The sequence below is a fragment of the Myodes glareolus genome, chromosome 2 (genome assembly GCF_982192425.1).
Source record: "Myodes glareolus chromosome 2, mMyoGla1.1, whole genome shotgun sequence".
In the NCBI taxonomy this organism is placed as follows: domain Eukaryota; kingdom Metazoa; phylum Chordata; class Mammalia; order Rodentia; family Cricetidae; genus Myodes; species Myodes glareolus.
Window position 1 is genome coordinate 130,424,659 of NC_142027.1, and position 22,275 is coordinate 130,446,933.

The 22,275-nt window shown below is 50.5% G+C and overlaps 1 protein-coding gene across 1 annotated transcript in view; it reads right to left on the bottom strand.

Annotated features, from left to right (window-relative positions):
• Myo18b (myosin XVIIIB) overlaps nucleotides 1-22,275 on the bottom strand; it is a 201,965-nt gene that overhangs the window by 61,247 nt on the left and 118,443 nt on the right. Inside the window, exons 35-38 of the mRNA XM_087898172.1 lie at nucleotides 22,001-22,117; nucleotides 18,685-18,768; nucleotides 17,641-17,778; nucleotides 13,608-13,793 (exon numbers count right to left, since the gene is read on the bottom strand). Of these exons, the coding sequence (XP_087754298.1) occupies nucleotides 13,608-13,793; nucleotides 17,641-17,778; nucleotides 18,685-18,768; nucleotides 22,001-22,117 (525 nt within the window). The remainder of the gene's footprint in view (nucleotides 1-13,607; nucleotides 13,794-17,640; nucleotides 17,779-18,684; nucleotides 18,769-22,000; nucleotides 22,118-22,275) is intronic.

A 22,275-nucleotide genomic window follows, 5' to 3' on the forward strand; every position in this document is an offset into this window, starting at 1 on the left:
AGCTGATCAGGGTGATGATGGTGATGATGGTAGTGGTGATGATGATGGTGTTGGTGGTGGTGGTGGTGGTGGTGGTGGTGATGGTGATGATGGTGGTGATAAGGATATGATATTGATGATGGTGGTGATGATGATGATGATGGCGTTGATGGTTGTGATGATGGTGATGGTGGTAATGATGATGATGGTGGTGGTGATGATGATATTGATGGTGATGATGTTGATGGTGTTGATAGTGATGATGGTGATAATGGTGTTGATGGTGATGATGGTAGTGATGATGGTGTTGATGGTGATAATGGCGTTGATGGTGGTGATGATGGTGATGGTGGTGATGATAATGATGGTGGTGATGGTGGTGATGATGATGCTAAAGGGGATATGATACTGATGATGGTGGCAGGGTGATTTTTATGGTAATAGTTGATCACGGTCACAAGGATGGTGATATTGGTGGCTGTGGTTTATTAGAGTCTTTAAGAAGATAGGCAACAGCAGGCAGGTGACAGTGTGGAAGAGCTAGAGTGAGGGTTTCAATCCAGCTCTTAGACTCAAGAGCCAGCAAGTGCCAGTGGCCAGCCCAGTCATGTAGCTCAGGTGGTACTGGAGTACAGTGCCCCCATTCTCTTGCGGCCGCTGCTGCTGTGTGCTGTGCTGCACTGGAAGGGCTATATGTTCTCTGATCCTTCCAGCACAAACTTGTTGACCATCAGGGTGAAGCACCCTGTTGATATCAGCGCTCAGGGAAAGCACCTAGGTAGAGGTGAAAGCCCTCTACCTTTTGCCTTTGGTTTGGTAAGAAGTGACATCAGCCTCATCTTCTTTAATCTCACAAACACGAGAGGCTGGAGGATTCCCCAGGAGGGTCTGTTTATAGGCGTCTCTCCAGCAGGATAATGGTCTCTAAGGCAGAGACAAACTAATCACATGGTACCGCATCATCCCCCATTACAAGCGAACAGGATGTGGAGACTGCGCCCAGCTGGGTAGATGTCAGTGCGGACAGCTGCAAATTGCTAGAACAAGGACAGATGCAGCCTGTTTTCGCTTTCTTTTTCCATTTGAAAACTTCGCAAGGGGGAAGATGAGAAGGCCATTAGGGAAATGAATGTGCTCATTCTGATTATCAAAGTGGGTGTCGGAGGAGCCCAGTGGCAGGCCAGGCTCCAAGTCTTTTACCTGGAGCTCAGCCAAGGAAAGACTGGGAAAGGGTATTTGGGGCAGCTGCTGGGGTCCTAGCCCAGAAGAGGTGTTTGTGCACTCACAGGTTGAGGGGCATAGAGTCTGGGAAGGCCAGGAAGGAGCCCAACCTGCTTAGGCTTGTTCCTGCCGCCAAGGGGCTGTGCTGGAGAAGCGCTGGGAGACTCTCTGATTTTGTTCTTACTCTTGTGGTGGTGGTAATGGTGATAATGGTGGTGATGGTGAAATTGGTGATTGTTGTGGAATATTATATTTAACTAGGCAAAGATGTGTTATGTTTATTTAACAATGTAAGGATGTGTTTAATTACATAAAGATGTGTTGCATCTGTTTCACCTTGCCTGCCTAAAGCACCTGATGGATCTAATAAAGAGCTGAAGGGCCATCAGCTAAGCAGGAGAGGAATAAGTGTGGCTGACAGACAGAGAGAATAAACAGGAAAAATCTAGGCAAGGAAGAGGAATGAGAGAAGGAAGAGAGAACGAGGGACATGTCCAAGGCAAGAAGTCAGGCGGCCAGCAACCAGTCAGACACAAGAAGCAGTGAAAGTAAGTTGTACAGAAAGAAAAGATTAAAAAAAAACTGTGAGGCAAAAGATAAAAGAGAAATAGATTAATTTAAGTTATAAAAGCTAGTCAGAAACAAGCCTAAGCTAGGCCAAGCTTTCAAAACTAAGAAAAGTCTCTATGTCATTTGGAAACTGGTTGGTGGCCCAGAAGAAAGAGCGAGCCTGGGGCAGGTGACTATAGTGATAATAATGGTGATGATGGTGGCTGTGATGGGGATGGCGGTGAGACAGTGGTAACGGTGGAGGGTGATGATCTTCATGATGGTGTTGATTCCTCATGGTGATGAGGAGGGTGTTGATGGTTGTGGTTTATTAGTTAGACATAAAATCAAACCAAAGACTGACTGACCAGATGAATGAATGTGATTTTTGCTGTCTCTAAAGAAAACTTGCTCACCTGGAAGTAACCTCATCACCACATATTTCCTGGCACCCATAAACTCACTGCCCTACCAGCTGGGCCTCAGTGGGATTACTGTTTTGGTCTGTCACACATGCTATCATGTCTCCCCAGCCAGAGTCACACACAACAGTGAACTGCTCCCCAAGGAGAAAAGGAAAACACAGGTTCCCATACCTCTCTTTGAGCAACCCTGCCCACAATGCATCCCAGCCCCAGAAACAGAGAAAGCAGAGGAAGGGAGATTGAAGCAGGGGACAGGAAATGAAGCAGAGATGAAATCTAAATCAGAGGCCCCCTCCCTTGGGACCACCCTGTATTCTCCCAGCACTAATATTCTACTGGTCCAAGCTTCCTCCCTGACTTCCTGCTATGAGGTTGCCACGGAGCTGCCTCTGCTCTGCATCGAGGTGGCACACATATCCTAGAACTGTCTGGTCAGACAGAGATCACATCCTTCAAGCACCAGCATGTTTTCGGAGTGGCCATAGAATGAACCCAAGTCAGGGATCAAAATTCTCAAGGTTTCATCCATATTTGGGGGTTTGGATTGGTCGGTTGGGTAGAAAGTGCCCTCTGTTCACTGTGTGTGATGGAATAGTCATTTCCCAGTGTGGCTCTATGACCATGAGATAGGACGCCAGCTGCAAAAGGACCACCAGTGCAGAGGGTGGGGAGAAACATCTATCCAGGAGTCTGCTGGGCAGTGTTTAAACTGGAGCCCTGGTTATGGAGTGTGCCAATTCCTGGGGTGTAAATATTCCCATGGAAACCAACACCTGGAAGCTATGGTGATGTCACTGAAAAGAGCTGAGCAGAACCGTGAGCAGTTCTGGCAAGCTGCTACAAATCGAGCCCAGGAGCCTGTACTGAGCCTGTAGCCATCACGGAGTCTTGACGCCCAAGGCTGTTCTGTTAGGTGGCCCAGTGCGTTCCCTTTTGCATACCCCAATCAGAGTTTGTAGATTATGTACAACAACGACAACACAAAAGCCACAGCCTTGGCAAACTCACTCTAAACGCATCCCCTTTAAAACAGGAATTCTCCCTGTCCAGCCTACTCTGCTGCCCCATCCACTGGTGCAGTCTCACGTTCTAAGTTTCCTTCTCCTCGTTAAGACCAACACCTGTTTCAGAATCACAGAAAAGGACATCTATGTCACTCAGAGTGAAGTATAATCTGGACAAGGAGGAAGTTGAGGCAGCAAGGCTGACTTACCAGACCCCGGGTTTCCCTGGACCACTCTGTTTTCTGAAGGATGTGTATGTAACTTTAGGATGTCAACACTGCTCTCCTAGATACCAGCCTGCAGGGCTTCCCTGGTGTGTAATGGAGCGAGGCTTGATCTCATCCAAGCAACCTGCCCTGGATTGATTTGAATAATCTAACGCACACCTGCAGGATGCAGTCAGTGCCTCCCCCTTCCTTTCCTTAAGTAATTAACATTGTGGAGTTAAATGACTTTAATTCCCAGCAAAGTGATGCGAGTGTAGCTGATGAGGTCTCGGGGGACAGGATGGCTGTCTGCTCCTCTGTGTGCGCCATCCTGAGACTACACACACAGTCTGTAATTGGTATTAGCAACTGTAAATTCTGATTAATTGCCAGAGAGCCACTTTCCAATTGCAGAAACAAAGCCACAAGCCAGGGAGTAATGGACCCAATTATTCCTAGGTAGGCTTTCAGTAATAGATTTTTACTGTCCGGATGCCTCATCTCGGAGGCAGATGCAGAGAAACTCATTTCATTAGATGCCAGCACCTTCTGAATTGTGACGAGCACATTCAGTGTCTGGGATTAAAGACGGCGTGGAAGAGGCCTATTGCATAAGCACTGGAGGCTGGAGAACCCAGGTCCTTAGCCCCATTTAAGACCAAGTCGTTTTGGTACTGGAATGCTAATAGGGGCCAGGGAGTCTATCAGAGATCGTGGTTACTGGAGGGACAGGGTGGAAATCCCCACGGCTGCCCTGACAGCTCTGAGCACGAGGAGGCTCTGAGAATGGAGAGTAGAGGAGTCTGGGAATGCTGAGCCTTCCTTGTGTTGGGCCATTTGGATTACACAGAGATAACAGTAATGGGCAATAATCAGGAAACTACCTCCAGTTGGGGGACCATAAAATACATTATTTACACCTGACTTGTGGCCCCAAATGCCCTCCATATGGAATGACTTTTTAAATACTTCACTTCCCAGTCCAATTAATTCATCTTTCTGAGCTCAAGTTCACATTTGCAAGCAGAGAATGTTCAGAGCTTTTGTAGAATAAATCTTTAGCCCTGGGCTGGGTGGACACCTGGGGTGAGCCATGGACGGGCTGTGTGTCAGTCCGAACACTGGACACTTGGTTCATTGAGCACAAAAACAACATAAAGAAACAAAAGCAAAGTCTAACACAGAACAGGGTCTGGCTTTGGGCTTCTGAGGGCTCTTCCTGGATGTGGGCAGACTCTGGAGAAAATAGGAAAAAGTAGAGAAAAGGGGATCTCTAGGAAACACAGTACAAACAGAGCTGAAAGAGTGGTCTGCATGGCTTGCTTCAGAGCTTTGTTAGTGTGTGTGTGTGTGTGTGTGTGTGTGTGTGTGTATGTGAGTGTGTGTATATATATGTGTGTATGTGAGCGTGTGTATATGTGTATATATGTATATATATGTATATATATATGTGGTTATGTGTGTGTCCCTGTGTGTACATGTGTATGAGTGTGTGTCCCTGTGTATATAAGTGTATGTGAGTGTGTCCACATGTGTGTATGTATGTGTCTATGTGTGTGTGTGCACACGTACATGTGCGTGCCTGAAGTCAGTCTTGGCTATGTTTCTCTGGGGTAGTCCACCATGTGTTTTTTGAGACAAGGTCTCTCACTGGGGACTTGGAGCTTGCCACTCAGGTTAAACTGGCTAGCCAGCAATCTCCGGAGATCTTCCGGTCTCCACAGTGCTGGAACTGCAAGCATTCACTACTGATTTCTTCCATGGGTGCTGGGTGGACATGGAACTCAGGTCCTCAGGTCGGCACGGCAAGCACTTTCCCCACTGAGCCACTGCCCAGCTCTGATTACACCGAGCTTACAGAGCCTTAGGACTCAGCCTTCTGGAGTGGCACATTTGCTTTTGAAAAGAGATAGTGGGCCACGAGATTTGATTTCACAGCCTTCTGATTCGAAACATCTTTCCTTCCGCTTGCCTGGGAACCTCCTAAGCGGAGCACTAGAGCCCCACCCCATGTGGTTCCCACTCTAGAAAGACTCGCAGGCGCACGGTGCTAGCAGGCTTGTTATTAGACTGTCAGCAGATTTGCAAGCAAAGTGTCAAACTCCGCTATTAGTAAAAATTAAATCATATGAAATGTCAGTGAAATAATTATATCAAAAAAAGAATGTCACATTCCTCCATCTTTACTAGCGCTTTTCTGTGATCCAAGCTTCTGGGGCTTCTCTTCTGTCTGTGAGGGGATGGCATATGACAGCATCCTGTGTGCCTGGATCCCCACTGTGTTTAGTGAACTGTCCTCAGCTCCAGGCAGATGTTTTACACCATGGGCATGGGCAGACATAAGAAGCCAGGCGATGTCTCCATGAAGGGTCAGCTGAGCACTCACGGACCCTCACTCCAGTTTCTGTCCCAGCGTCTGGTGGACACTGTGAGGTCCAGCTCACTCATGCATTATACCCAGGGAAACCTTTTTCTTTAAAGGAAAATGGATAGACACAGAGGTGGGGCTGGGCCCCTCATTTCCTTAAGACCTGGATTTCTTTTCCTTTCTTTCCCATTTGAAGTTGGAAAACGCACCCCAAAGCAATGGCAGATCCATAATTCATGGGCATATAAAATTGATGCTGGGTTTAACAGAAGGAGAGCTGTAAGTGGCTGTCCATTAACTATTTATGAGCCTGCCAGGGTGCTGACAAGCCAGACGTGGGGAGGAGATCACACCCGTGCTCCCATATTTTATTTAAACATTATTAAAAGTACACAGTCTATAACGAGGCTTTCAATTTCGCCCAGACTGGATTCCACTGTGATGTTGCCTCTGGGTCTCCAAAGGTTACCACTAGGTGCTGAAGGACGCTTCTGTCCCTTTTCCCTGTACGGGAACTTAAGTTTCTCCCCTTTCCCATTCTGGACTCTGTCTTCTCATGCGGCCCCTCTCCAGCTGCCTTGGGACCTGGGGTATATCCCATGGTCTCCCTCAGCCTCAATTGAGTCATCTGTAAGATGGGACATTGAACAGATGTCACCCTCACGGTGACTGTGAGAATTTGATCAGACCCCTCTGAAGCAAGTGACTTTGTCTCTTTGGGATTTCAGCAGTGTTTGAAGCCATTTTTTGATGGTGATGCTATTTGTTCCTAGTGAACAAAGGTCAAGGGTGCTACTGCATGTGCTAGACTGCACCCCACAGTACCCACCCCAGAATAACACATGTGCTAGACTGTACCCCACAGCACCCACCCCAGAATAACACATGTCCTGGGCTGTACCCCACAGCCCACCCCAGAATAACACATGTGCTAGACAGCACCCTACAGCACCCCACCCCAGAATAACACATGTGCTGGGCTGTACCCCACAGTACCCACCCCAGAATAACACATGTGCTAGACAGCACCGTACAGTACCCCACCCCAGAATAACACATGTGCTAGACAGCACCCTACAGCACCCCACCCCAGAATAACACATGTGCTGGGCTGTACCCCACAGTACCCACCCCAGAATAACACATGTGCTAGACAGCACCGTACAGTACCCCACCCCAGAATAACACATGTGCTAGACAGCACCCTACAGCACCCCACTCCAGAATAACACATGTGCTGGGCTGTACTCCACAGCACCCCACCCCAGAATAACACATGTGCTAGACAGCACCCCACAGCACCCCACCCCAGAATAACACATGTGCTGGGCTGTACCCCACAGCACCCCACCCCAGAATAACACATGCGCTAGACAGCACCTTACAGCACCGCACCCTGAGAATAACACATGTGCTAGACAGCACCCCATAGCACCCCACCCCAGAATAACACATGTGCTGGGCTGTACCCCACAGCACCCCACCCCAGAATAACACATGTGCTAGACAGCACCCTACAGCACCCCACCCCAGAATAACACATGTGCTGGTCTGTACCCCACAGCACCCACCCCAGAATAACACATGTGCTAGACAGCACCCCACCCCAGAATAACACATGCGCTAGACAGCACCCCACAGCACCGCACCCTGAGAATAACACATGTGCTAGACAGCACCCCACAGCACCGCACCCTGAGAATAACACATGTGCTAGACAGCACCCCACAGCACCCCACCCCAGAATAACGCATGTGCTAGACAGCACCCTACAGCACCCCACCCCAGAATAACACTATGGTTTAAAAACCCTAAGTTACACAATGAAAAGTAATAATTTTTGTGATTTTCTTGAAAATGAACTTCAATGAGCAAACAGCATGGGCCTAAGATGTTTTGAGTCTGAAAATAGGCCTTAAAGAGGCTCAGGCCTGGGTTCAAATTCCAACTCTGTCACTTCCTAGGACTTAGAGAAGCTGCCTGGTTCCTTTACTGGTAAAAATAAAGGATGAGACCTGGATGTAGAGCCCTTGGTCCAGAGCCTGACAGGGAAAAGTGGAGGGCACCCACTGTCACTGCCACCCAAACCACAAACTGAACTGAAAAGATTCGTGGGGGAGAGGACGCAGAGCAGGGTGAGGCCGACCATGTGAGAGGGAAGGAGAGAGCCCAGCTCTGAAGGGAGAGGAGAAAGAACACAAACGGAAACTCTCAGTGTCTGCCATGTGCAGACATAGGCATTTCTTGTCTCTCTCAACTTTATAGCCACTCGATGGGCAAGGGCTGCATCCTGTGTTTCACAGGTGGCAGCAGGTCATGCAACCCTAGCTGAGACATCCAAGGGTTTGTTCTTCCTGCCGCCCTATGGACAGTTAGGTGGTCCTCCAACCCCTGTTTCTATCCATTTGGAGCCTCAAAGTACAACACTTTGGAACCAGAGTCTTTGCAAAAGTGATTAATGAAGGTGGTAAGACCGGGTCAGAGTCTGGTAATCACTTGGATATGAAATGTCCCCCACAGGCTTCCAGTGTGGAAGGCCTTGGTGGCACTATTTGGGGCAGGTTCTGAACACTCAGGGGATGAGATCAGTCTAAAAGACGTAGGTCCTCTGGATTTATGGCATCCCTGAGTGCTCCCATTTTGCCCAGAGTGCTCCCATTTTTGTCCTCTGTTTCTTGGCCCACCACGACATGAACTGAACTCTCCACCACGGCTTCCCCACCACGATGGACCCTCTAAAGCCATGAGCCAAACGGTTACAATGACAGGAATGGTCACAGATGCTGTGGCTCTAAATCCAGTGAATGTGGCCTCAGAGACAATCAGTAGGGAAGAGAAAGTCGTGTGAGGACACACGTGGAGACCAGCTGGTGCAGCCACCTGCCAAGGTCACCTGAAGCCACCAGACTATGGATCAGAGTACAAGTCTCTCTTGGAATCTACAGGGTGTGGTGGCCTTGCCAATACTTTGATTTCAGACTTCTGGTCTCTTGAGCTAGGACGTAATGGGTCTTTTTTGTTTTTTGACATCCATTTTTTGGTAACTTATAAAAGCCCAATAGGATCACTTTGATCTCCTCTGCAAGTAAGAACAGTTCCGTGAGTAACAGCGGGAGGAGAGTTGGGGAGGGGAGGCAGTTTGTCACTCATTGGCACACGGGGGAAGGGTCTAGGATGGGAAAGACGGGATGGGAAGACGGCTACAGAGTTAGGCTTGCAGCCCTGCTGCCAGTCTCTTTCTCGGGGATAGGGTAGGGCCGGGCACACAGCAATCATTCTCTAGGTTTTCCTAAATACTAAGTAAGATGGAGTTAGCTCCTTCTTCCATCATGTGGGAATCAAACTCAGGCCATCAACATTGCTGCCCAGCACCTTTACCCACGGAGACATCTGGCGGATGCCAGACTGCAGTGACTAACCTTCTCCACAGCAAGTGAACCCAATCTGCACGGCAAGACGAGAGTGCAGGTGCTGATAAGGAACAGGTGAGCCCTGCACTGTGTAGGAGCCGGGCCACCTGACACCAGCTCTGAGTTGCTGAGGTGGTCGCAGGCAAAGGCACGAGGTCAATTAAGTAAGAAGATGGTAGGTCTCAGTGCTGAGGTGGGAGAGCAAGGTCCGTGAAGCCCACCATCAGCCCACAACTTCCCTAGACACTGTCCAGGGACCAGGTCGGTTCTCCTGGGCTCTGTGACAACTCAAACCAACAGAATATAAATTTAGAGGCAGGCTCTCTTGTACCCCGATGACAAAGGAACTTGAGTGATTTAGAGCCAGAATATTCTTTCCTCCACAATGGCGCCTGGAGTTGCCAGGAATAGTACATCCACTAAAATTAATGGGCAGAGCTCATTTTTCTTATTTCGCAAGGAGAGAAGTTCCATTGGTGGGGTAATGGATGTTGATCTGGATGTGCTGGTGAGCCAGCTGGGGGATCAATCACCCACATGCAACAGCTCACAGCCCTTTAAACCAACACCAGCTGTGACAAATGGAGCTGGCCAGGGACAGGCGGAAAGGAATGCAGACAGAAGATCCATCAACATCCTTGTGACAGCTCACGGGTCCCAGGGGCCCAGAATCCTACTTGGTCTCCTACAATAGAGCCATTTTTCAGCAGAGCTGAACTGTAAGGCCAGGGATATCTCAGGGAAGACTTCAGTGCTAGACACACAAGGTCAACAGTTCCAGCTCTGTCATTCCAGGTTTCCCTGAGCAACCTCCCACCTCTGCCCCTTTGTGTTCCTGGCCTGGCAGTTGATGGTCAATATTTCAACAAACTCAACACTCACTGAGAGAATCAGTGGATGGATGAATGAGGAGATGGATTGGTGGGTGGATGGGTGAGTAGTTAGATGAGTGGGTGAGTGAGTGGGTGGGTGAGTGGGTGGATGGATGGATGAAGGATAGGTAAATGGATGATGTGTAGGTTGGTGGTGGGTAGATGGATGGATGGATAGGTGAGTGGGTGGGTGGAACTTGTGGATCAATGAGTGAATGGATGGGTGGTGAATAGATGGGTGGATGGGTAGATAGATAAATAAATGCTTGAATTATAGAGTGAGGAAATTACCTTTCTTCCTTCTGGGAGATCTTAATTCTAAAATAGAAGGTACAGATGGCAACACTTTGCTCTAGACATGGCTCTGTGGTGGTGATTGTGTGCATGGGAGGAACACTCAGTGCTAAGTGGGGCATGACGCTGATTTTTTCTGTGAGGATTCTGGCCCATTGAATAGGAAACTGCATCTGTGCAAAATACACGAGTGATGGTTACTGTGTTAGCCATCTTTCTGTGCCTGTGAAAAACACCTGAGGAAAACAAGGAGGAGGAGGAAAGGTTAGTGTGGGCTCACGGTTTCAGGGGTAGGAGTCCCCAACTTCCTGCCCTGGTGCTTTGGAACATTGTGGTGGGAACTTGGTGGAGGTGGTTACTCAACCTGTAGAAGTCAAGCAGCAAAAGAAAAGGCAGGAAAGGGCTGGAACCCCAATAGCCCCTTCAAGGGTGTGCCCTCCAGTGACCTAACTTCCTGTCACTCAGAAAGGCCAGGACCCAAGCTGTAACAGTTCTGTACTTCCCACATGTGGACTGGTTGAGAACACCTAGCCCACTGTGGTGCTGGACACACAGTAGGCACTCTGAGGACACAGCTAGCATGGAGGACGAGACCAGGGCTCTGACTTCTGCACAGAATTGTGGAGAAGACATAGGGGAAGATATGCTGGTCCCAGCCATGAACCTTGACCAGGACAGATGAAATGAAGATTCTGAGAAGCTTAGGGAGGTTCCAGAATGCCTTAGTGACAAGGTGTCTTCAAATGACAGCAAGCATGTCATTTCCCCAGTGTCCTCACTTCCATATTGTGGGGACCTGGAGACCCACCTCCTTCCTCATCATGCCTGTTAAGTGCCTGTGTTAGCCCAGAACTCCTTCTTCCTGCTGCAGAGTCCTTGAGACCCAAAGGCCGAGAATATACAGGTAAACTGGGAACAGCCACTCTTAGCAAGAGGCAGTGTGTGGTGATTTGAATTGGAAATAGCCCTTTCAGGCTCAACATTTTGAGCTCCTGGGCCCATCCAGCTTGTGTCCCTACTTTGAAGGTTATGGAGCCATTGGGCCATGAGGCCTGACAGACTGAAGTATCTCACTATAGGTGGCTTTTGAAGGCTAAATCTTTCCTTGGTTCAGGTGTGTTCTTCCTGACCCTGGTGTGCACTGGTGTGAACAGACGACATCACCAACCTCTGCAGTCACAGAGTGGGCGGCTCCTACTTGTGTCTTCCCAGCCATGAGGGATAAGAGCTCTGGAAACCTGAACCGATATAAACCTCCCCCTCCCGAACTGAGGCTGTCTCTGTTGGGTGTGTCAACCACAGAGAAGTAACCAATGCAGACCTCTAAGTGAACTTGCCCTGAGTTCAAGTTCGCCCTCATCTCAGATGCCCTGAAGAGACTGGGATATACCAGATGCCTTTGCCACAGCAAAAGTGAGGCTTGCAGTTCTAGGGTGAGTTCCGGGTGGCCTTCCCTGACACATGTGCACCCAGGATTGTGAACGTGAGCTTACTTGCACAATCAGCTCAACCTTCATTTAGGGTACGCCCCAAACCCAGGGGGAACTGTCCCCACCAGTACAGAAGGACAGCTGAGGCCTACGCCTCAGACAAGAAGGTTTGTAGAGACGGAGGCTCAGACTCGAGCTGTGCCACTCGCTGCCGCTGGCCTGGACCTACAGCCATCCGCAGGCAGGGAGGGCAGGGTGGGGTGTGGGGGCGGTGTTCAGAGTGAGTGTGGCCTGGTCTGACCTCCATCCACAACATTTGAGAACCCAGACTATGGCTTTAACCACACCCTGTTTGCAGTCCCTTGTTATGAAACCCACAGGGGACACATCTTAAGGTTGCTCTGAGAAGTTCCAAGCTGCATGGGGCTTTTGCAACAACGACATCTGTCTAATTTCTCCAGCGGTGGAGAGTTTCAGGAACAGAGGCACAGAGGGGAGAATGGAAAAGAGGGAGAGAGGACATGGGAGCAGGGAGGCTGCACAGCCGGAAGACAAGCTGCCATTTGACAGACCAGTGTGCCCGTGCATACAGTCAGCTAACAAAGACATCCCAGGAGGTGGCGGTTAGGGTAGCTTTCCTCTGGGCCAGAGGTGCCACGGACAGGCTATGACAGAGGCAGCCGGCTGCTAATGAACCCTGCTTGTCAGCTGGAGGAAAGCCTTTCTCTCCCTCAGGGTGGGAAGGGAACTTCGGTCAGGGACCTGGACCGGTCTGGGGAATTTCAGGCTTTGTACAGCACCTCGCCTGTCACCGCGTAGGCAGCTGGCCTGTCAAGGATGGAGCTGACAGCTCCACTCTGGCCGTGGAGGATGGTGGCTTGAGAAGCTCGTTTATAGTAGAGGACAGCGGGCAAGCCCTTTTGTAGGAAGGCAGAGAAATGACCTTAAGGACAGTGTAAGTGTGGGTTCACTTGCTGGAAGGTTGAGTGACAGTAGACAAATGGGGGTGCTGCCCCCACATTGCAGAGTAAGAGCCCTGAAGACTTCAATATGCCTGTCCCAAGACTAATGCTGTCATGTGCCCTGTGATCCCACAGAGACCTGTTCTTGGAACAATACATCAAAAGATGGAGGATATTCCCACAAGGCAGAAAACAAATTAAAAAATGTACACGGTCCATGCCGTGGATGGCTTGAGATTCAGATGCCAGTGACTAATAGCGTGGCTAGAGATACAGACCCATGTCCCTTCACCGAGCCTCATTTTGGCATGTGGGATAGCCCAGGGCCTCAGTTTCCCCATCTTCACCACAGACATAGGATTCCTCTCTGAAAACAGGAAGCGTTTCACTCGGAACAGGCAGACTGTTCGTGCTCAGAACAGGGGTCTCTAGAAGCCTCTTCCACCCTCCACATCTCCACATCTGCTGTCTCTGCTCCAAGCCCAGAGATAGATCCACATTTACCACAAGTGGCAGTTGAAGCCTCAGTTTCCCCACTCTACATACCACTGAGATGGGTGCTGAGACACCAGGAAAGACAGACATTAAATATACCATGTTTCCCTCTACGTTGCCCAAGGCCACCCTGTCCTTGGCATTGCCTATGCGAGGCAGAGAACACAGACCTGAGTCTAGATGCTCCCAGCAGCACAGGAGACCGTCGGTTGGCTTTGGGTACACCTCAAGATTTTGCAGCCAATGACAGTGCTGTCTCTCAGCCAATGTCTTCTGTTTCTCCCTCCTTGATAATCCTCCCCAAAAGGCCTAAGAGGGCAACCTAAAGTCTCCCAATAAGAAGGCTTCCCTACCCACCAAAAAGAAGTTTCCACTCCAGCCCAAATGCTCACCAGCTCCATGCAGCGCCGGCTGGCCTCCTCCTCCCGCTGCACCAGCTCCTGCATCTCTGCCTTTAGCTCCTCCAGGCGCCGTTGGTAATATTGGCTGTTTTCTCGCTGCTGGGCCTCCGACTTGGCTGCCTGAGACAGCTCCTCACCCATCTTGATCAGGCTGTTCCGAAGCCGGATTACCAGGACCTGGGAAGGGCAGAAGACCTGGTCGGTCTCACCTGAAGAAACCAGAGGGCCGAAGCAAGGTCTCAGAAGAACAGACTCCTTCGCTGGACCTCTGCGTGTGTGTGCCAAGTAATCCAGGTTGAGAAATGTGGTTTCTGTCCAGACAGCACACTAGAGCTGTTGTCAGGGATGAAGGTGGACCGGCCCTGAGGGCGTGAGAACAACAGAGCTAATGCTGGTGCACCCCCATCTGCCACGCGGTGGCATGGGTGAGGGAAAGATGCCCTCCCTCTTCTACCCCTTGTGACCTGTGGCAGGAGAGAGCTGGCCTCAGGGTCTTGAGAGCCAGAGAACTAGCCCTGCCCCTCACTAGCTAGGAGCACCCAGGAAAACAGGCCCTGCACCCTGCCTGGCAATACACTAGAGACCCTGTTGCCAGGGTTGCAGATGAGCCAGCCCTAAGGCCAGGAGAGTTGATCTCACCCCCTCAGAGAGCCCTACACCTTGCCTGGGCAAAACAGTAGAGCTGGCTCTGGAGATCTGAGTGAGGGGGGACCTGAATCTAAGGACCCTAGAGCAGGAGAACCGGCTCCACTCCTGCTGCAGGTTGTATTTGGGTGCACTGGCTGAGGCAGTGCTGGAGAGCTCACCTGTGACCATGAGGGAGAACTAGAGAGCTGGCCAGCCAGGCCTAGAACTGGGGCTATGAGTTGGCCCATTCCAACATCCGCTGAATCTCTGAACTGTAGGAGCGTGTGAAGGGGACAAACTTACAGATGGGGGCGGGGGACAGGATCCTCAAGACACGGAACTGGATATCCAAGAGGAGCCCAGTGAGAGAGCATTATCAATAGTGCAGCAGAAACCAGAGGCCTCGGACCAGACCACTTTCAGGTAAAGACGAATGGACTAAGGGGTAAACTGTGTCTCGACAGGCCATATTACAGCCTCTATGGCAAGATTCTTGTCATTTTTGTTTTGTTTGGTTTTCTTTTAAAATTGTTTTTGTTTGGGAGGAGGAAGGTTACAAGGACAGAGCGGGGATGCGGGAGGAGGGGAAGACGAGCGGGAACAGAATGCACGATGTGAAATTCCCACGGAATCAATACAAGTGGAAAAAATTTAAATTGTGGTTTCTGAGTTTTGCTCAGGGAAGAACACTGACTGGTTATCCAGCATCAGATGGTCAGTTCTGAAAACATACACAACAGATAGAGCAGGCTATATTTAGGAATATGTATTATGTACATACCTATAGGCATGTAAAACAATCAATAAAAAAGAGGCCATGAATTTGAAAGAGAGAAAGAAGGGATAGATAAGAGAGCTTGGAGGAAGGAAAGGGAAGAGGAAAACATGTGATTATATATAATAATTTCAAAAATAAGAGGAAGAAATGAAAAGAAAAAAACTCAAATCAAAACAACATTTAAAAAAAGACCTGTGATATCTGCCCTCCCAAAATAAGAATTCACTTTGAAATAAGAACTATCTGGAGAGACTATGGGACAAACACATGGAGAATCTGCCTCCAAGAGGCTCTGGGTTCAAACCCTGCCTCTTCCCTACTCTTCCTGCTGTATGGACCATGGGTGGGCGATTGGGTGGGGGCTCTCATGTCTGTGTCCCAGAGCACTGTCAGGATCTAATAGAGTAAGATAGGCATTTGGCCCAAAGTGGGCTGCAGAAGGGTGACCTGACAATCCTTGGCCCCATGCCTCCCAAGGTCTAGGAAGTGGAGGGAAACCCAAGAGAGAGGGAGAGAGAGATAGAGAACGGGGAGGGAGGGAGAGGGGTGCTGGATTAGTACTCCACACAACCAAAGTTTTGGCTTTCTGAATGGGAGCCTTGGGTGAGGGTGAGGTCACTCCTCTTGACCCTCAGAGCTCTGCCTTTCCCAGGGACAGAAACCCATAAGACCTAATGAGGGGATGAAGACAAAAGCATCCAGGCCCCTGTACACTAGAAAGGCCTCAGTGTTATCTGCATCTATTAGGCAGTCAGCAAACCTGGAATCTGGATCTGTGGAATGCCAGTGGGCAAATGACAAAGTGTTGACACAGGCAAGGGTCATGTGACTATTTCAAGCTTCGCTGGGAGTTCTGGGAGTCATGGTTGGAGGAGACAGAGTCGGGGTCGGTGACAGAATCGGGGCCAGAGACAGTCACCCAAAGGGGAGCCGCCATGTTAGGCCCCATTTTAGAGACTGTCAGGGTGGAAGAGGGGAAAGAGGCATCACACAGCGTCTCCAGTGACCCTTCGTAGCAGGGACACAGGTTCCTTTATGTTTGGATAATGGTGACAGAGTGATTACAGGCTGGAATCTTTCAGGTTCTACCACCAGGTTTTACTTCTCCTACTGTCAGACATCTGTGCTAGTGGTGCAGAACAATTCTGTATTCTGTCCATTATGTTGTAAATAAATGCTGATTGGCCAGTAGCCAGGCAGGAAGTATAGGCGGGACAACCAGACAGGAAGTAGAGGTGGGTCAATGAGAACAGGAGAATTCTGGGAAGAAGGAAGCTTGTTCCCCAGTCCTGTCCAAACACTGAAGAAGCAGAAGTTTCTGCCCTACTGAAAAAGATACTGAGCCATGTGACTAACATAGATAAGAATAATGGGTTAATATAAGTTATAAGAGTTAATACAAAGCCTGAGCTAATGGGTCAATCAGTTTATAACTAATACAGATTCTCTGTGTGATTTTCTTTGGGACCTAAAGACTGTGAGAACTGGGCAGGACAGAAACCCCAATAAGCAGGCCCTCATGTTACATGCTAGAACTGAGTAACAACTCCACAGACATAGGCAGCCACCCAGTATGGTACTCAGCATTTTCAGGGTCTAGAAGCCTCTGCAACCTGGAGCTACCTGGAAAGTCTATGAAGGTCAAGGTCAACAAGAATTTTCCTGTTTATCCACAGAAGACCACATGTTCTGGGATGGGAGAGCTGCAGGATGAGGGGCACAGCCTTTCACATCCTAACACCATGTAGTGAAGGGGTGAGGGCTGCAGAGAAACTAGAGCACAGGCCGTGGGGAGAGGGCAGGACAGATGTCATTCCCACTCAGTGGTGAAGCTGTCCTTACTCCTCACTCTGCACAGTGATGCTGAATGTCAAGCATAGAGTGCTATGGGGGGGGGGATTTTGATAGTGGAGGTGACTTATGTAAATGTTTCATGTCCTTGGTCCACAGAAAAGATGAACACACACTGAAATTAATGACTCAAGATTCATATCAGTGTCCTTGCTAAACCCCATCCAAGCCCAAAGGGTCTTGCTATACTGCAGACATCCTGGAAGTCAAGTGGGCTCTCCATGCTAGAAGGTTCCATCTGTACAGTCATGGCATACTCTGTACTGCGGGTGTTTGTGCTCATATGTCTGTCCTGTACATACCAACATGGAGCTTCATAGATGGCTTCATAGATGTGAAAGAAACTGACCACAGGAATTTGAGGTATATGAGAAGATGAGCAGACAGACAGAGATGGAGAGAGTGGTACCCAAGGACTCAGGGGTGGGCAGTGGAACCTAGGGCTGAAGAAGGCAAGAGGAGGAAAAGGGGAAGGGAAGGAGAGGGGGAGGAGATAGGAGAAGGGGGTGATGAAAGCCGGGGTAAAAACAGGCTGCAAGAGAGGAATGGGCTGAAGATGCTGGCAGGAGTGGGCAGAGGAGGAGGACGAATGGGTGCATGGTGGCTCCAGGAAATAGGTAGAAGAACAAAGGAAAAAAAGAAAAGGGGAAGGACAAGAATGAATGGAGTGGTCAGATTCATCTCAAGCTAAGCAGGCGAACCAAGTGATATGGGGACTCACACCACAATCCCTGCCCCCGCTCCCAATGGCTCATGGGGCTTCAATACCTCAAATCTCTTCATCTGCACCTTCTGGAACTCTGTCTTGTTCTCCAGGTCACAGATGACAGCTTCCTGCCTGCTGACAATGGCGCGGTCCACGGTGGACTGCTCCAGGTGCTGGATCCGAAGCTGTGCCACCTGCAGCTGGGCACATGGAGGAGTCCACTGGCACCATTGACCCGAGTCCCACCCTGACAGCAGTTCTCTGCTCCACCGCTGCATGTTGACCGTCCACATGGGCCAGCACCAGCCAACCTCACTCGAGCCCTGACCCACAGCAGCAGGTGCCGAGAGGCGACGAGCCCTGAGCCTTCTGGGTAAAAGGAAAACTTTCATTCTTTGTTCTCTTCCCTGCTAAAGGGCCTGATAAAGGGCCAGGCTGGCTAGGGAGAAACACCTGTCTCTGAAGACACAGCAAGGGAGGCTGGGAGCTCAAGCTGACAGCCTGCTTTCTGTTTGTGTGAGCCTGGGTATGGCATGCCCCACGTGAGCTTCCGTTTCCTCATTTTCATCAGGAGACCAGCAGCCAATACTGCTGCGTTTCCCTTTGATCTGCTTGTTGGGACTGGGCATGGCATGTGAATCAGGGCTCAGCCCCCGTGTGCAATGAGACATGGCCACTCCGACAGGCGTGCACATTGGGACTCGGCACTCTCATGCTATGAGACATGGCCACTCTGACAGGGATGCCCATCAGCTCCAGCAGGACTTAGAGAAGTTGGTGGCTCAAAATAATCAGCTAGGTACTGAGGTTTAGAGAAATCATGGCTCCTATGGAAGAGCTCCCAAAGGGGTGTGGGACTGACTCACAGGCATCCTCTCTTCTTAGGATCAGTTTCTCAGAGCGGGAGAGAGGAGGAGGGGGGAGCCAGCACTGAATGGTGCATGGGCCATCTGTGTTGGGGGCAGGAACGGGCAACTGTGACGGGAGTGTGTGGAGCTGTCTCTCTCCACTAGGACTTTCTCGATGCACTTGGCACATGACTGAAGTTGAGCAGATGACCTGGTGATCCTCCCATCTCCCACAGCATGGCGGCTCTGAGCACATACCTGCTCCCGCAGCTTCTGCTTCTCCTTCTTGGCTTCTTCCAGCTGCAGCTGCAGCTCCTGAATTTGCCCGATGTCAGCAGCAGACTAGTGAGAAAGAAAACAAGATAAAGAGGACCTTTCCAGAATCCCTTCTTCCTCAGCCCACAGATCTCTCTATCAGAACTTCTGTGACAATGATGGTGCCTTATAAGTTGCTTTTTACCCCTTCCCAACGCCCCATCTCTGTTTGCTGAGTCACAACTTCCCAGCGCCCCATCTCTGTTTGCTGAGTCATAACTTCCCAATGCCCCATCTCTGTTGAGTCACTCCATGGCATCAGTTCAGGGACTCCGTGATTGTCGAGGTCTTGATGTCACACGCTGGAGAGCCCAGAGCAATCAGGGCTGCCCCTGGATCCGGTAAACATTCCAAACATTCCAGTGTGGTTTGAATGGGAAGTGTCTCCCACAGTAGGCCGACTGGGGAGTTGCTTGCCACTGAAGGGCTTTTGGAAAGTGACAGTCAGGGCTCAGGCTGCAAGGAAGGTTTGATCCATCCATAGATCTCCAGTTTGAACATATAGTTAGTAGAACTGTGGAAGGTGCAGCTTAGATGGAGGAAGTAGGTCACTTGGGGTCACAGATCATAGGGGTGTGCCCCGTCCAGGCTCCTTCCTGCTGAATCTCTGTTGCTTCCTGTCAGCCATGAGCCACAAACTCCTGCCACGGTGATGTCCTTCCCAGCACCTGGGGTCCAACAGCCAGGCACCAAACTCCTGAAATCACGAGCCCGGGTGATCCTGCCCTTCACCGACTTCTATCCAGTCAGGGTAATGATACAACTAACTTGGGAGGAGCGCTGTGGGTGTCAGGGAGCTGGGAACCTGCACTTGGACAGCAGCCAGAGTGAGCCAGGGACTCACTGCTTCTTGGTATCCTCATATAACTATGGGCAGAGTGTCTGCTTGGCCCCTCCATAGGTTAGCTCCAAGGTCAGAGAGAGAGGGGAGTCAAGACCTCTGTAGGATGTGGAGGCAACAGCTGAGGAGCTGTTGACAGTCTCTGAGGAGCGAGTTTCCCGAGGATGTGGAGGCCTCTTGGCTCCTGCTCTGCCTCATGTCTGGTTTTGCTCACTTGTCATGGTACATGTATGTTTAGGCCTGTGGCCGAACAGAATAATTTCTACATTGGACAAAACTAACCACAACTCAGACACAGGCTCTCTGGTGGCGGCTGTAACCCTGGTGATTCCACTCCTTATTTGGGTTACATTCACTTGTCTTGCAGACATGCCTCGCCTCTGGGGATAAGTGTGGAAGATGTTTGATGCTCCTGGACTGAGCTTGTCTCCTGGGAGAAGGTCAGAAATCCGCTGGGAGCCTCAGTCCACCCCCCACTCACTCCAGCCGAAGCTCCCACTCTTCCCAGGCACCTTGTTTTCTTGCTGTCCAGGTCTACATCATACCCCTCACTTTCCCTCCAATTTGCCTGACACTGTGGTTTTCAGTGCCCGCCACCACACCTCAGCTCCAGACTCCTGTAGGACAAGGCAGAGCTGACAGGGTCGGGTAGCATGCTGGCTGTAGCTCTCCTGCCCTGCTTCCCACTTCCCCTCAAACAAAGCCTCCTGGGAGCCTGGCCTGGCCTTCCTCTCCTGGCCTCCCTGAGTGCATGGCTGCTGCCTTCAACTCACCAACCTCCCTTCAGACTCTGCAATGCCCCAGGGACACTTTGCATCTGACTCTCTCCCAGGCACACTGGTTGCCCCCCTTCCAGACCCCATGGTTCCACTGCAAGTCCGTTAACTCCTGACCCTCATCCAGGTTTCTGCCTGGTACCTCCTGCTCAGGGCAGCCTACCCTAATTCCGGTCCTTTTCTGGACTCTCAGTTCAGTTTGCCAGCCCGCCTCCCACCACATGCTGCTCTGGGTAGCTTCGTGGCAACATCTGTTCAGCTCACAAAGCCACAGTCACCAGGGGAAGTCTGGACGTCTCTTTGCTTACCAAAGTGTCCTTGGCATTGTTTACGGTCCCTAACACAGAAATAGTCCTCAGTAAACAACAGATAGACAGACTGGATGGCTGAGTATATGGTGGTGGCTAAACAAAGTGAGTAGATAGAAGATAGGTGTGTGGATGGGTGGGTGGGAGGGCAGACTGTGGTGGTTTGAATAAGAATGGGCCCCATGGGCTCATGTATTTGAATGCTTATTCATCAAAGAGTAGAGCTATTTGAGAAGGATTAGAATCCTTTCCTCCTCCTCCTCCTGCTCTTCTTCTTTTCTTCTCTTCTTCTTCTCCTCTCTGTCTCTGTGTGTGTGTGTGTGAGTGTGTGTGTGTGTGTGCACACGCGTGCAAGTACATTAGGATGTAGCTCTCAACTACTGCTCCAGTTCTATGTATGCTGCCACATTCCCCGCCATGATGATAATGGACTAAGCCTCTGAACTAAGCCAGTCCCAGTTAAATGTTTCTTTTATAAGAGTTGCCGTGGTCATGGTGTCTCTTCACAGTGGTGGGCCAGTGAGTAAGGCACAGCTTTGGATTGGTGGGCAGATGCGTGCGTGGTAGATATGTGTGTGTGAACAGGGAGGTGGGCAGATGTGTGCGTGGTGGATGTGTGTGGACAGGGAGGTGGGTAGATGTGTGTGGTGGGTGTGTGTGTGGACAGGGAGGTGGGTGGATGTGTGTGTGGACAGGGAGGTGGGCAGATGTGTGTGGTGGGTGTGTGTGTGGACAGGGAGGTGGGTGGATGTGTGTGTGGACAGGGAGGTGGGCAGATGTGTGTGGTGGGTGTGTGTGTGGACAGGGAGGTGGGCAGATGTGTGTGGTGGGTGTGTGTGTGGACAGGGAGGTGGGTGGATATGTGTGGTGGGTGTGTGTGTGGACAGGGAGGTGGGTAGATGTGTGTGGTGGGTGTGTGTGTGGACAGGGAGGTGGGTGGATGTGTGTGGTGGGTGTGTGTGTGAACAGGGAGGTGGGTGGATGTGTGTGGTGTGTGTGTGTGTGTGTGTGGATAGGGAGGTGGGTGGATGTGTGTGGTAGGTGTGTGTGTGGACAGGGAGGTGGGTAGATGTGTGTGGTGGGTGTGTGTGTGGACAGGGAGGTGGGTGGATGTGTATGTGGTGGATGTGTGTGTGGACAGCGAGGTGGGCAGATGCGTGCGTGATGGATGTGTATGTGGACAGGGAGGTAGCTGTATGATGTCACTGTTTGCCAGGGGAAGCCGCCCTCCGGAGGACACACCAGCTTTCCCCCAGGGCTGCATGGAACTGACAGTCCTCCCTAGCTCTGGGCTGTTAAATCTGCCAAATTCACAAGCTGGGAGAGGTCCTAACCTGTGCAATGAGGTCTTTGTGTTTCTGCATGAGGCCGTTCAGGTCGTCCTGGTCCTCGTCGATGCGCTTCAGCAGGTCTGCCCTCTCAAACTGCAGCCTGGACAGCTGCTGGTCCACCTGCAGGGAGGCAGAGCGTGACTCAGTGCGCACTGTGTGCTCAGGAGTACTGAGTGTGGGTACTGAATGCTCAGGTGCATGTGGATGCAGCACGTATGAAGGGTTCTGGCCCTGTGGAAACCTCTAGGAATCCATGCATACACATGTAAAGGTCCAAG